We start from the raw sequence: 15,146 nt of genomic DNA on the forward strand, positions 1-15,146 counted from the left end.
GGCATGCTAAAAAAGTTAATAAACTGAAATAAAAGTAAACATTTCTAAAAGGCTAATTAATTGTACGTTAAACATACTAATTTTTGTATGCTTGGTTTTGGAAAATGTCCATTATTTATCTATCGTTATGGCCGTCTATCGTTATCGTTATCGAAACCAAACAATAATTTTCGCTCCCATTGTTTTCCAACTTCAAAGCTCAATTGGTTGACGGTCGTGACGGTTCGGAGTGCATTCTAAAAAAGTGTCCTGCTGTTAAAGGTATTTATTGAGTTATTTACATCTTTAAGCGAATTAGTGCATATATTAAAAAATATTTAATATCACATTAGATAACAACAATTAAAGTCTATAATAATATTTGTTAACGTTTTTTTTTTTGGTTAAACTTTAGTAAAATTTAAAATATTCTTAAAGCGTGATTCAGCTTCGCACAATGCATAATATATTAATTGTTATCTCTGCTAATGTGACCTCTGGCCCAGCAGCTATGTATGTATAAATGATATGGTATTCCCGACATAAAAGACTTCCAGGAACCCAATCAATCTCAGAATCCAAGAATTTTTTAATAGCCAAGAGATTTTTAATATACACATATGTACATAATGTACTTATGTGCATATATAGTACAGTGTATGCCAACAAGTCGAACCAGTCTTAAAAGGTATTTAAACCAAGCATAAGCTTTCCTCAAGCAACAAACAATAAACTAATCAATTCTGATTGATTTACATAGGTAAGCAATTGATTATAATTGATTATAAGATTATAAAGATTATATTGATTATAAAGACAATACTTTTATTTGCTTCCAATACATAGTAAAAATTTTAACGAGAACGTGCCAAATGTAATAAATATTGTGTAATTTCCAAAAAAAATTAACGTGCTGAAATATATTAAATATAAACATTGAAAATAATTCAAATATAATTAAATTTGTTTTATTTTTAGAAAGTTAATAATATATATGTACATATGCCGTTACGTGACGTGTTCGACATTTTTTCAGGAATACTTTTGCACATATATATATATTTACCTTCTAGGTGTTTTTTAAATTTCTAATCTATTTATTTTTTCTTATGCATATTTTTAAGCCATAAAATGAACATTCTCAGCCAGACCCTCCTGGTGGTTTTACCTGCCATTGTCCTAGCCCGTTTGTGCGATGTGCCCGCAGACCAAAATAATCTGCTATCTCGAACCAACCTGTACCAGAGCCAGAAGAACTTTGCTGTGTCTATGCTGGATGCAATTCATAAACGGACTCCACGCGGAAATGTCTTCTTCTCGCCATACAGCACATACAACGCACTGCTCCTCGCCTATTTCGGTTCCTCCGGGGAGACGGAAAAGGAGCTTTCTAGGGTGCTACATCTAGACTGGGCCAGCTCCAAGGAGATGGTGCGCAGCGCCTACATTGTGGAAAAAAGGCACCTTCATACCCGTTTGCGCAAAAGTCCGCTGGAATTTTCCTCAGCGGGTCGAATTTTCTACGCCAAAGATCTTGAGCTAGGGGAATGCCTGAAGGATCGCCTTTTTAACGAGTACGAAAAGATGAACTTCCAAAACCAGCCGGACAAATCGCGCAAAGAAATCAATGACTGGATTGCCAACCAGACCCACAACCAGATCCGCGACATGCTGAGCGAGACCGACATTACATCGCGCACTCGTGTGGTCTTGGCCGATGCCTCCTATCTCAAGGGTCAGTGGGTCAGCAAGTTCAAGGCGGAAAAGACCTCCCAGAAACGGTTTTACACCACCCCGACTGACTATTCAATGGTCCCTATGATGAGTCAAAATGGTTCCTTCTTGTTAACTCTGGACGAAAACCTGGACGCCAAAGTTCTGCAGATGCCTTTCCGCACCTCCTACGAAACACAGGAAAATCCGAAATCCGAGATCTCAATGGTGCTTATCCTGCCCTCAAAATCCTTGGATAATGTGGTATCCAAATTGAACTCCGAAACCCTTCGACAGGCCTTTAACTTCGCTACGCCGCGACAACTGGAGCTGTCCGTGCCCAAGTTTGAGTTCGAGCAGCGCTTGCAATTGGTTCCGGTAAGCTTTTCTCACATCTAGTGTACAAAATAAATAAAAGTGAAATATCCCGCATAGAAATCGATTTTGCGAACATTTTGCCTTTTTTTTTTTTTAATTAAACTTATTCAAATAATATTTTTAAAATAAAATTAATAAGCTCATTCGGCATGATCCAAATCTTTAAATTCATCATAATACAGTAATCGCTTATTTCTCTTATAGATCCTCGGCGGCATGGGACTGACCAAGACCTTCTCCCCGGCTGGAACCTTCTTGGATTTGACGTCAGAGCGAATTGTATTCGACGACGCCCAGCAGGTGGCCAAGATCAAGGTCGACGAGGAGGGCAGCACCGCGGCGGCGGCCACCCTTCTTTTTTCCAGCCGTTCAGCGCGCCCAGTGGAGTCTGAGACGTTCAAGTGCGACCATCCTTTCCTGTTCCTCATCTACGATGAGACCAACGAGTCAATCCTGTTCACAGGCATCTATCGCGATCCCAAGACAATGAAGGCGTAAACCTTGGGTCTTAGCATCGAGTCTGCGGTTGATAAATCCTTATACTTTTGTAAATATCATGTTTGATAATAAAAGGTACGTCAACGCAATAAATACAATTTGCACATAAAAATGTATTGCTACAATATCTTTTTAAATCCCTTCTAAAGCATATTTCTTATAAAATATTCCAGATTTTTTTTAGTTTTCAAATTGCAATCATTGGTGAATCAAAGTGGTTTCAAAACCAATTCTCTCAAAAAATTGCATTCACAGATTTTTTTTTTAAATTCGAGAGGCCCCAGGTTGGTTTAGTACTTTAGTTTCATGTTCGTAGTTAGTTTTTATTTTTATTTATTTTTTGTGTTTTATCTATTAATAGATTTAGATATGGTTCAATTAAACTGGGAGAAAGGTAAATTATTTCAATTTTCACATTGAAATTGAAGTGAGCGTGTTTTCTGCGGCAGCCCTGTATACCGGTCTTTGAGATCTGGGAACAGATCATTATATATAAATAAATATAATATAATATAAAATAAAATATGAAATATATTCAAACAAAGTAAAATAAGGCTCCTAATTTTGGCGCTTTAAGATTAGTGAATTTATTTTATAAATCCTTATATGAACAAAAATACCTGCTGAACGTACCACTAAAATGCTCCACCTAGTGTTGTGAGTTTCAAAATTTCACCGATCTGGCACGCGGATCAGCTGTTGCTCACCGATCGTCTATCGATACCCAAGCCGGGCTTGAATTTATTTTGGACTGCCATTTGGCCACCGAGTTCCAGTTTAAACTTCAAAGTTATAACCGCAGTCGAGTGGGACAGACGTGTTTTTCGGTCCACAGTTGAAGAAGGTATTTCCCAGCGTTTATTCAGTGCTTGTCGAGTGTTTTGTCCCAATTTGTTCAACTCCCCCGAGCCCGTTACGATCACTCAACGAATCGGGTCGGCATTAAAGCGTAGCCTATTTCTGCAATACTAATCAGCATATCAGAGTGTACATATGTCTGTATGTAATAATATAATATAATTGCATACTCACGAGTTATAGATAAATATGGATACATACATTTTGTCGCACGCAATTGAAGTGAGGCAATAAGTGGCGCTATTTTGGTATAGTAAATACTTGAAATTTGTGATGTATATATGTACATATGTGCATACATACTGGTAGTAAGAGGGGCTTTCTTTCAAGACACTCACCAAGTGCTTATCTGTGATCATGACCTCGGTCATTGGTTTATACATACATACATAAATCATCCAGCTTCTATGAAGATTCAATTCCAAGAATACGTCATAAAATATATTTTTTTAAAGAAATAATAATAATTTGGAAATTTCACAACCAACATTAAATTATAACAGCTCAGGCATTTCCAAAAATAAAAAACCTAAAGCAAGTTTCAAGTGAAAAATATTGAAGCTTTTGACCATATTGCCTCTTTATCACCAGGACATTTACAGATTAACTCGATATTTGGAAAGATAACTAAATATTAGGTTGAAAAACCTTTGTTGAAATAGATTTTTACCTTCTGCTTTAGGCTTAAAATGTACCATGCTCCTACTAGAGCTGCCTTAAGCCTTTATACATACTCTATAACTTACTTTATTTTTAATTATTGATCATTCTTAATGGCGTTTTGTTTATTATTTTTTTTCCCAAGTACTTTGACACCCATTTAAGCCAAGTTCGAGGCAAAAGATCAAAATGACATGTCCGCTTCCCATCAATCAAAACTTGTTGTTCAGTATTTTGGGAGAATCCCAAAACTTCAGTCAGCTAACGAAAAAATATAAGGAAAGAGACGCGCATGCGCAGATGTCAAACGGACGGACAGACAAACGTTACGTCTGTGTAGGGTACAAAAATAATTACAAAATCGCCAATACAGGGTCAACAATGAGCATACGCGCTAAAATACGAAACGCCAACAATTTGTGCCGTTTATGAATCACATACTATATTGTGGCGTTGTCTGCCGGTGGGATCCGCGCAACCGGTTGCTGGAAATGTTAATTTTGGGTTTTTTTTTTTGTATATTTTTATACAAAGCCCTCTGGCGCTGCAGTCACGCAACCGCGGACATCGTCATCGCTCAGCTGGTAAAAAGCTTCCACTCCCAATCTGCAGAGCCCCCTTTCATGCTCCGCTGCTGCATTCGAACACCACAGTTCATTATGTTTTGGATTGCGAATTTCGAGTGCAGAGCGGCTGGGGAACTTTCACTTTTTTTGTTTTATGTCGCGGCTGCAAAGATGTTGCAATTGTCGCCCGAAGATAAAATAAGTAACAAACCACTCGATGGACTGGAAAAGCTTTCGAGTTAAATCAGTAAACTGAAGCGAACCAATTTCAATTTTTATATTTGTCTTGGGATTTCCGACTTTATCTCAATGACTTTAAAAGAAATGAAACACGATGATGCATAAATCTTAAAAATAAGTTTCACAGCTTCATGCTTTTCCAAATTATTGCACGTTTGAAATGAGAAATAATCTTTGAACAGGTCGGTAGGGAAATCTTAGTGCTTTTCGTAGCAAATAACACAAATAGATAACAAAATTTTTATAATTTAATTCTAAATAAGCACGGAAAAGTAAAAACAAAACGTTTTCAAAACAATAAATGTTTTCCCCCTTTTTAAAGGTTTATAATATTGACTTACTCTGCTTTTTAGAGTTTTCCTGTCTATGAATAGAATTGTAAAATTGACTAGATGCCATCTCCTAATGAGCGTAAACAAAAGATTTTTATTTTACGGTTCCCTTAATGAGTGGGGGTTTTCTACCCAAAGCGTTGAGCTCTTTTCGAAATAATTTTCTGACATTTATTGTCATGACACGTGAACGGATGGCGGGGAAACCAGAGCAATGTGATGCGTCAACCACTCTACCTGAGAACTGCATAAATTTACCCAACTTAAATGCGTCTCTGGGGCCTTTCGAGGTCTCTAATCACTTTGCCGGGACACAAACAAACATTAGAGTCGTCGGTTTCAGTTATTTAATATTCAACAGAGGCTAAGGCCGATAAGACGGGTAATGTTTAAGCCTCAGACATTCCAGCTTCAAGGTTACCTGACGGATCTCTCACTCTCTCTTTAGGGTTTATTAACATGGTTTTTAGACATTCTTTGGTTTATTATTTAATTTACAATAATAATCATATTTTTCTTTCACTGATCACAGGTTGTTTTCCAGTCACAAAATGCATATCCTCAGCCTATCCGTGCTGGTGCTACTGCCGGCGATTGCACTAGCCAGTCTTTGTGACGTTGAACCCAACTCAAGCTTCCTGGAAAAGCGAATGAACCTTTATCAGGGCCAGCAGAACTTCTCCGTCTCCATGCTCGATGTGATCCGAAAAAGCACTCCCAACGAAAATGTCTTCTTTTCACCGTACAGCACCTACCATGCCCTGCTGCTGGCTTATTTCAGTTCCTCCGGGGAGGCGGAAAAGGAGCTCGGCAAGGTGCTTCAGCTGAACTGGGCCGACTCCAAGGAGATGGTGCGCAGCGCCTATTTGGTAGAGAGGAAGGACCGTGAAATTCGATCGCACAAGATGCCACTCGAGTTCTCATCCGCGGATTGCATTTTCTTCGGCAACAATCTGCATCTGACTCACTGCGCCGAGACTCGGCTGGCCAAGGAGATCGTCAGGACGGACTTCCTGAACAAGCCAGATGCGGCGCGCAAGGAGATCAACGACTGGATTGCCAACACGACCCACAACCAGATTCGGAACATGCTGAGTGCCGAGGAAATCACCAGCGACACCAAATTGGTCCTGGCCAATGCTGCCTATTTTAAGGGTCAGTGGGTTAGCCAGTTCAAGGCGTCAAAGACCACTCCCATGCCCTTCTACACGTCCGCGTCCAATTTCTCCTTTGTGCCCATGATGCAGCAGAAGGGCACTTTCCTGCTGAACACCGACGAACAGTTGCGCGCACACGTCCTGCAGATGCCCTATCGCACCGTCTTCGAGTCGGACGAACAGCCGGACAGCCAGCCGGATGACAAGTCTGACATCTCAATGGTGCTCATCCTGCCGCCCTTCAACCCCAACTCCCTGGAGGACACTCTGTCGAGACTTAACACCGAGACCCTGGAGCAGTCGCTCAACCAGGCGATGCCGCGCGAGATCGAGGTATCCCTGCCCAAGTTTGAGTTTGAGCAGCGCCTAGAACTGGTTCCAGTAAGTCTACTTTATAATCCTGGTTTTCAATTGCAAACTAAAATGCTCCATTTGTTATTCTAGATCCTTGCCAGAATGGGAGTCTCAAAGATCTTTGACCCCATCGCCGCCACCTTTGACGATTTAACCTCCGAGTTGATTTCTCTCGGCGATGCCAAGCACGTGGCCAAGATCAAGGTGGACGAAGAGGGCAGCACCGCAGCGGCAGCTACCGTCTTGTTTACGTACCGTTCGGCCAGGCCCGTGGAGCCGGCCAAGTTCGAGTGCAATCATCCATTCCTTTTCCTCATTTACGATCGCACCTCCAGCTCGATCCTGTTTACAGGCATCTATCGTGATCCTAAGACACTCAAGCAGTAAATGCGACGAGTTCGCAATTAACCTAACCAAATTTTGTCTTGACTGTAAATGATATTGTACACTTCTTAACCTACTTTAACGTTAATAAATTATGCCCATAACAAGAAATATTAATATAATTACAAGCTGGCGGTGTTTTCTTAGCGGTCGAACAACACCTTCTGTTCTCTTTTACGATTTCCCAAAAACTTGTTAAGATAACTGAAAATCTTCTTCAGTCCAATAAAAACACTTGACAAATTAATGTTTTGCTCAATTTACTAAATTCTTCATACAAAATTCGCATAAATAATAAAAAATTTACAAAGTTTCATTTTGGGAAGCTTCCATTAAGTAAACACTGCTGCTACGTAAAGAAATATGCAAATAAGGATGTGGTTTCAATTTTGAGGAGCTTCGTTCCAACCTGGTCCTATTAGCACGCGTATGTACATATGTACAGGAATCTTTAATACTTAACACAAAACCGAAAGCTGGACAAATAATTCAAGACAAAACTAAGCGATTGAACGATTAACGTGGATTGGAAAGCTATGTGGTTAAATTTATATGTCATGGCCGAGGTGAAAAGCACTGAAGGCACTTTTGTTTTCTTTCCTTAATTTTTGTGGATTTCGTTTTGTTGTTTGCCAAACTATGTTAAATACATGTGAATCCACCATCTTCTTTTTTAGATTAATCAATACAATCCTGCTCCTCAAACGAAAACATTGGTATAAAGGGTTCTACAACTAAGTCTTCAAATAATGTGGGGTCGTCAACGGGGCAATCTCGTCAAGAGTTCCATGGCTTGCTGTCTAGATGTCATCCGGGGGCATGGCGACAGCGTAGATGGCGAAGCCGATGAACACAATGCCACCCACAATGGTGACAGTGCGCACAGAGATTTTGGAAGCCACAAGACGACCTCCAATCACAGCCAGGCCAGTGCAGATGCAGTGGCCAATAATACCGCCAGCGATAACGCCATAGACGTCCTGTAAAAGGAAATTGTTTTGAATTTGTATTTTATAACAAACTAGTTATTTCGTATTCTCACCTTGCTGGCTGCGAGAATAATAGTGGTCAGTTGGGAGCGGTCGCCCCACTCGGCCAGGAAGGTCATTGTAAAGGCCTGGGCCAAGATGCGCATGGTGAAGTAGGTGGCTCCGCGTTTTTGTGGACGACGACGGCCGCTCTCGGCGTCGTTTACCAGCGCAGCATTCACATCACGGTCCAGCTGCAAGAGAAGACATAACACCCAAGGATTAGCTAGGAAGAACGCGGCGCATCTGGCCGATGTCGATGAAAATGTGCGCAAAAAAGGATAAGAACAGCGTATAAAAAAGACATTGAACGATTTTTTGAACAGGAAAACACAACTTTCCTGTTACATGGACGAACCAAAGGAATAAACTAAAATAAAGCAAAAAAAAAAACGATCACTTCATAACAACATGCAGAGAGAGAAAAATGGGTGACAAATGTGCGCCAATCGAATGGAAGTGAGGAATGGATATAATCAACCTAGTACAGAGGCCACAAAAACCAAATGCCCAAATGACTTAAAGTTAATTGTTAAGAAATAAATCGATGTCCATGTCTTGTCTTGTGACTGTGTGTGTTCTATGAGTGTTTAGTGTGGAAATGTCTGTGTTTTTGGGGCAAAAAGCACGTGAAACGAACATGATAAAGGAACAACAGTTAGAAGTTGTCGGTTATTAGATATTATTGCAGCCCCGACCTCATTTATGTCCGGTAAATGCTTACGAAACTGGAAAGGATTAAACCATAAAACTTAAATTTGCCTTTTATTTTGTAAACCTTAACCTTCATATTTATACCTTAGATAGTTAAAAGATCCCTTAGCTTATTTCTTTTCCCTCACCAAATTTTAAGAAATATCAAAAGCAGACAAGATCGGTGGCATTTCAACTTTCGAACGAGTTTCCATTAAAAGTCTAACTTGAAAAACAAATGCTTAATCAATTCCAGTTTCGAAACATTTAGTAGAACGTGTGACGATAACGGGGCTGCCTGAGATTTGGATTCTGGCCTAACCCGTGCTTTGAGGGCGCCATTAGCCGGTCCGGCCGAGTCCCCATTCAGGCTTCCGTTGAGGCTATGCATGCTATCGTGTCCGGCCAGTGGAGCTCGCGGCTCCAGACTTCCGCCAACCATGGAGGGATCGGTGGGATGCCCAGCCTGCTGGGCGGCATCGACGGTGGTGGTTGAGGCGGCCATGGAGTTGGTTTGTTCGGTCTGGTTCGATGAGGCCGCCGAGTGGGCCGGGCTACTGTGGTAGGTCTTCATCTTGAGCTGCTCCACAATGCGTCCGCCCTCTTTTAGGAACACCTCGGACTCGTGCTGATCCCGATCCGCCTCATCATCGTTGCCAGCTTTATCACAGCTATTTTGCTTACTATTAGAGAGGGTGTTATTGTTGTTGTGGCTGCGCTGCTTCCGCTGGCGATGCTGCATGTCGGAGTCGCCATTGGCAGTGGCTGATGCGGCTGCGATGGAAATGGAGTTGTTGCGGCCATGGATGAGAGCCTGCTCGCTGGCATCCTCCTTGTCCGAGTTGCTATTCTTCCGCTTGGCTTCCGTATCCTCGTACTTTCTGCTGGCCTTCCGCAGCAACTGATCCATGCCATGAGCCAATGTCAAATGCATTTTAATATTTTGATTTTTGTGTATCAAATTGATCGTCGATGACGAGTTCAGGGGCAACGTTAAATCAATTTTAAAATTTCGTTTTGCATAAAGAAAAAACAATTAAAAATTGACATTAGCTAGAGATAATCGATCTGCAAATTTTGATGTTGATTAATATTCGGGTGGTGTTTTCGTTTTGGCAAAAAAAAGCGTTTCCATATCAAACGATTTTCTGTTTTAGTACGAATATTCATTGATCGAAATAACTTTCGAAGCTCGCTTGTTGTTTGCTGATATGCGCTGCAAATCGTGCAATTAGTCACATAGGCTTGAATGGGTGATCATATGTGAATGTGAATTTTGGAATGTTTGATTATTGATAACAAATCAAGAAGGAAGATATTCGCAAGATAAAACTGTGGAGAATGTGGGGTTTCATTGCCGGTGTGTGTGTCTTGCACTTGGAGCGCCTTTTGTCTTTGATCATTCGAGATTTATTACAAGGGGTATATTAAAAGGTATTCGTAGAGTTTTCTTTGTTGTGGTTAATAAAAAGTTCTTAATTAGCATGCCATTAAGATATATAAATTTCAATTATGAACAGCTTGGGGATAGTGTCTAGGCAAATACCTTATAATAACAAGATAAGTAACGACAGATGCATTTTTTTAACTCTAACTCAAAGCTCTTAAAAACATTTTAGATCTGTATGCTCTTAAACGCACTTGCTTGATCAGTGTATCAACGAAGCGTCTTCTATTTTTAGATTTTTACTTAATTTAAATTTATTGGCGTTATGGCTCTTGTTATTATAAAATCTTTGCTAGAGGTTAGTAATTGTTTATATTTTTGTATAAAGCAAACTTATAACTTAACTAAGACTGTTATGGGCAACCAAAAGCGTTATGAAATGTGATCGCTTTGGGCATTAAAGTTTTTATTTTGTCTGTACAAACTTCCAGTCGATATGAGATAATAATTGTAAACTAAAAAATCAAGCGCAGCAGCTATTAACAAAAGCAGTAAATAAACCAAAGATTTTAATATAAAACAGAAACAAGCAAAACTACTTCAAAGTTAAAATCTATGGGAACTAGGTAACATAGAAAACTACCAATACTTATATACAAGGTATAAACAAAAACGATCACTTACCTCGTCCTCGCGCTTGCGCAAATCAGTTTGAACCTCTTCTAGCTCCTCCTGAGCATCGGTTGGCTTCATTTTATAGCCATCGTACAGCATTTTTAAGCCGAATATTAAAAATAATGCAGTTGAGATATAATACGTATAAATCTGTGGATAAAAAGAAGTAAAAATAAGTTTATCTAGTTTTCATTTCGATGCTCACATTTGTGTAGTCTCTTTACAGAGATTTACAGAATCCACCTTACCTTAGGAATAAAGTTAGCTGCCATGCCAAATACGCATGAGAGTACCGTCATAAGGGCCAAGGCGGCAATGGCGCCGCCAAAGACAATCAAACGCGGATGGCGCATGGCCATTATGGCAGCTATAAAGAAAGTCTTATCGCCTAGCTCTGTTAATAGGATAACAGAGATCGATGCGGTGAACGCATCGATAAAGTTTCCCTTCGATTTTGACCGTTCAGTAGCTTCCTTTTGTTTATCCGCTAAATTGCTCAGATCCGTAGGCTTGTTTAAATCCACTGGCATATCCAAGTCCTGCGGGGAAAACACTGAAGATTAACCTTTGTCGAATTAGTGGAGTGGATAAACTTACGTTCTGTATTCCAGATTGAATCACTGCATTATCATCGCCATCCGGCTGCGCTTCCGCAGCACAGATTGTGCCGAATGTGAGCACCACCATCAGGGCCAAAGCCATGTGCCATTTGGCTGAGCGCTTCAGGTATACATTGTGTCTGGTGGTTTGCCAGAAGTAGGATTGATTTTGTGACATCTCGGTGCTGTCTGTGAATGGGAACGGTTGCTCCTCTAGGCCTGCCTCATGCAACTGTTCTCTGTACTTTAAACTTTAGTGTGGTTACGTGTCCGTTACTCTCGAACGACTGCAAGTAAATGAAGAGAATTGGCTCAGAGACTCGCTCGCTCGCAAGGGGTAAATTAAACTGAACAAGGCACAATGTTTATGGTTAATCGGGCAACGCAACAAGTGTTCTCCGCGGCATTATTTGTCCGAGGCAAACAGAAAATCACCCATGTGTCTGTGTTTGGCCAAGTCAAAAAACCGGGTGGTAAGCGGCGGGGGAAGGTCGGAGCCCAGATAAGCGTCCGGCACTGCGTCAAGTGTCGTCTGATATGGTCAATCAAAGTCACTGCTCTCGGTATAGCCCAGTTGCCGAAACCTACATATTTCCCTCGATCCACCGAGATCACGTCGCATGCCCGACCGATCAATACGTCAGAGGCAAAAGCACTTTAGCTTATCGATTAGATAATGGCCAGCTAAATTATTAGGAACCACATGCTCTATTTGGAGGCTATGTTCTCTAGGTCCACATAGCCTGTATAATTAGCAAGCTGAGAGGTGCAGTGTCGCCTTCTAAATATTTGTGTTCATTTTGCTTAGATCACAGTTCGTTATCTTTGAAGTTAACCTCCTCCCAAGTTAAGTCCTCCAAGATGATATGCAAACTTAAAAGGTTGAAACAGGGGATAAGCATAATATTTATGGTACTTATTTATATTTATCAAATATGTCAGGGTATTATTCAAGACCATTTCATAATTCCTATATCAACAAACAAAGCATGAAAATACAGAAAGCTACAAATAAATGTATAATTTTTCAGGAAATATTTATTTTTAATTTGTAATAAAAAGTGAAAAGATTTGTTTTATAGGTATGCTAATGAAATTCTTATTGGTCTTATCTATTGTTAGTGTTCCTGTTCCAATGAAAGTGTTTAAAGTAGAAGTGACAATTATCAAGTAAACTTTGTATTTCAATTTAAGAACCCTGTGAGATAATGCGTTAATAACTTTTACGTGACCACAGAACCGCCAAAAGTTATTTTTTAGATGGCTACTATATCTGATAATATATTTTTTGTTGTGTGTACATGGTTATAGCTGGGGGTTTCTTTCATGTTGCGAAAAAGTAGCAAGCTTTGCGTGATTTTCCTTTTTGATTTATTTTTAAACTAATATAACTGTGGGCGGCCGTCCACGTATTGGCGATAAGCATGGACACTATACAAAAGGCAAGAATGGAAATCAGTTTACCATTGACCGAGCGTAGAAATCTAAACACCAATCAAAAGGTATTGATTTAGAAAAACGTTGGGACCTAGTTGGTTCAGAAGAAATCAGGCTTAAGATTGCTTGTGCTAAAGGTGCTATTATACCTTAATAGGAAATATGTTATACTGATACTTTCATACAAAATATGTGATTTTTAAAAATCCTGGTAGACAAATGAGCACAAAGGAGTTTAATCATCGTCTTATCATTTATCATATTTATTATTAATCAGCTTTGTTTGCAAGAGTCTGGGGTAATTTTTATGGGATGACTCTGTTGTGCTTCCCATTTGCTTATAGCAAACATCAGTATTGGCTTTCTGTTCTTGTTCTGTCAGCAATCTGTAACTATTTATTATACCCTTGGAGAAGTTGATATGATTATAGCAGAAGTTTGCGACGTAAAGTAAACCTCTCCATGATTAGAGAAATAATTAGAAAATGTTTTTTCTTTTTCTTAAATTATGGCCTTGTTGTTCAAAATATGTATTTATTATGTATACGTATTTCGAAATATGACAATTTATAATGTTTTTTAAATTTCAGAAATTTTGCCAACAATTTTCTTTATAAACAAAACACAAAGAATGGATATTGAAAAAGGTTTGTTATCATATACACATCCATGCTTCATTGATTGAATTGTTGTTTTAATAAATGAAAGGGCATATAAATTCGTCTTGCTAAAGTTAGCTTCTTTGTTTTGATTTTAAAGGTCTTCCTTTATTCAGAATCAACGTCACAGCAAGCAAAAGGGGATATTTACCCAATAAATACAAGATTATCAATAGCTTTTGAAGACGCAAAAAGAATATGGATATACAGGGCCCGCTCTCGAATGTAGTAAATTGCGAAAAATGTTAGTTCTTTATGTCATCGTCTTGTTTTAGAACATTTCAAGTACTCATACGTTCAATGATTTTGAGATTAAAATATTCCATTTATTATAAGGGTATTACTTATGATAAAAACTAAAGATAAAACTCCAAAAATGTTTAAAATAAGTTTTCGCAACTCCCATAATCATTGTTTACTTTAGCGAGCGAGGACTGTATTCGGTTAGAGATGTGCCGAGTGGCGAAAATGAGAAGCCCGCGAAAGTAGTCATTATGTAAACATATGCTGGGTCTTGGAGACCTATTCGTAATAACAGGATGTGTGTGTGGGTGAGAAGGGAACTGATAACGAAACTATTCATTTAGCGTTGAATATATAGCCAAACAGAGCCCAGCTAGAACAGCATCCGAGGCAAGTCAATAATAATTAAATAATACGTATATATACAAAATATATACATACATACATATATCCAGTTCAATTAAGTTGAATTCAAATTACAAAAAACACACAGCGTTTATTGCTCCGCAAAATAAGAGGAAAACTGGTCGAGAACAAGCAGATAAATCAATTGCCGTATATATGTATGTACATATTAATTAATGCCACGATACGTATGTTGTAATGGGTCTTGTTTTCGAATGGCATTGATTTTTATTTCCCTTCTTTTTTTCGCCAATTTCTATTTTTGTTACCCGAATCAGCAAAAACAACAAGCGAATTAACGGCATTCGGTGCGTTGCTGATCACTTTAGCTATAGATTTTTTCGCTGGATTTTCATTGAAAATTAATGGCACAAGGCCACCTGTTTGATCGTTAATTTATTTAGTTAATAGCTGTCATAATTGCATTGTTTAAATTGCGTTTGCCACTTAATTGGCTGCGGCGTTTTTCCGCCAGATCTAGCTACTTATGGGTCACAGGTGCGCATCTCTGTCAGGCAAACACTTCACCGCTGACGACAGCAAAATTGTCAATCGACTGAGAAAGAACTGTAAAGAACACGACTGACACTCGTTAGAGCCAAGCGGAGAGGCGATTTTGGTGACTAATTTGTGGTTAATTAACTTGTTATTAAATAAGCCGACTTCTCGGAGGGGGAGCACAAAAACACACGTCCTTACATTGCGAGAATCACTTTGAAAATCGTTATCGTTCTGCTCGCATCCAGTGCTGCGAAGCGTTCGACTGGTGGTAGTGCTGCAAAACGGGGCCAGTTTCGAACAGCTGTTGGCGCGCGGCCTAGAGATGAACGTTTTCAGCTTAGTAATTTTATAATTACCAAATTTTTGATAATAAAAGAAGACAATAAATAAGATTTTAAAA

At 39.3% G+C, this 15,146-nt stretch overlaps 2 protein-coding genes across 4 annotated transcripts; one reads left to right on the top strand and one right to left on the bottom strand.

Moving 5' to 3' along the window:
• The first annotated feature begins 144 nt into the window (after positions 1–144).
• Positions 145–7,247, top strand: LOC108077385 (serine protease inhibitor 88Ea). Its single transcript, XM_017170682.3, has 5 exons — positions 145–261; positions 1,104–2,070; positions 2,275–2,564; positions 5,757–6,762; positions 6,826–7,247. The coding sequence occupies exons 2-5, from the start codon at positions 1,111–1,113 to the stop codon at positions 7,120–7,122; spliced, it is 2,553 nt and encodes an 850-aa protein (XP_017026171.2). The 5' UTR covers positions 145–261; positions 1,104–1,110; the 3' UTR covers positions 7,123–7,247.
• Positions 7,248–7,362: 115 nt separating this feature from the next.
• Positions 7,363–15,038, bottom strand: LOC108077422 (putative divalent cation/proton antiporter TMEM165). 3 transcript variants are annotated; one of them, XM_017170756.3, is made up of 7 exons: positions 14,945–15,038; positions 11,500–11,788; positions 11,151–11,441; positions 10,912–11,052; positions 9,163–9,741; positions 8,162–8,341; positions 7,363–8,099 (listed from the first exon to the last, which is right to left on the bottom strand). In XM_017170756.3, exons 2-7 carry the CDS (start codon positions 11,677–11,679, stop codon positions 7,920–7,922), a joined length of 1,551 nt encoding a protein of 516 aa, XP_017026245.3. In that variant the 5' UTR covers positions 11,680–11,788; positions 14,945–15,038; the 3' UTR covers positions 7,363–7,919. The 3 variants fall into 3 exon arrangements, with proteins under 3 accessions (XP_017026245.3, XP_017026218.2, XP_070142526.1); XM_017170729.3 differs by lacking the exon at positions 14,945–15,038 and adding an exon at positions 14,515–14,659; XM_070286425.1 differs by lacking the exon at positions 9,163–9,741 and having other exon boundaries at positions 14,945–15,033.
• Between the last annotated feature and the right edge of the window lie 108 nt (positions 15,039–15,146).

Source organism: Drosophila kikkawai, chromosome 3R (assembly GCF_030179895.1).
Source record: "Drosophila kikkawai strain 14028-0561.14 chromosome 3R, DkikHiC1v2, whole genome shotgun sequence".
NCBI lineage: Eukaryota > Metazoa > Arthropoda > Insecta > Diptera > Drosophilidae > Drosophila > Drosophila kikkawai.

Excerpts from the sequence above, each read along its gene's own strand:
- LOC108077385 (XM_017170682.3), top strand. The coding sequence starts at position 1,111 with ATGAACATTCTCAGCCAGACCCTCCTGGTGGTTTTACCTGCCATTGTC. Across the intron at positions 2,565-5,756 it reads GATCCCAAGACAATGAAGGC|GTTGTTTTCCAGTCACAAAA; the intron begins GTAAACCTTGGG and ends CACTGATCACAG. Across the intron at positions 6,763-6,825 it reads AGCGCCTAGAACTGGTTCCA|ATCCTTGCCAGAATGGGAGT; the intron begins GTAAGTCTACTT and ends TTGTTATTCTAG.
- LOC108077422 (XM_017170756.3), bottom strand. The coding sequence starts at position 11,679 with ATGTCACAAAATCAATCCTACTTCTGGCAAACCACCAGACACAATGTA. Across the intron at positions 11,442-11,499 it reads TTCAATCTGGAATACAGAAC|GACTTGGATATGCCAGTGGA; the intron begins GTAAGTTTATCC and ends TTTTCCCCGCAG. Across the intron at positions 11,053-11,150 it reads CAGCTAACTTTATTCCTAAG|ATTTATACGTATTATATCTC; the intron begins GTAAGGTGGATT and ends TTTTATCCACAG.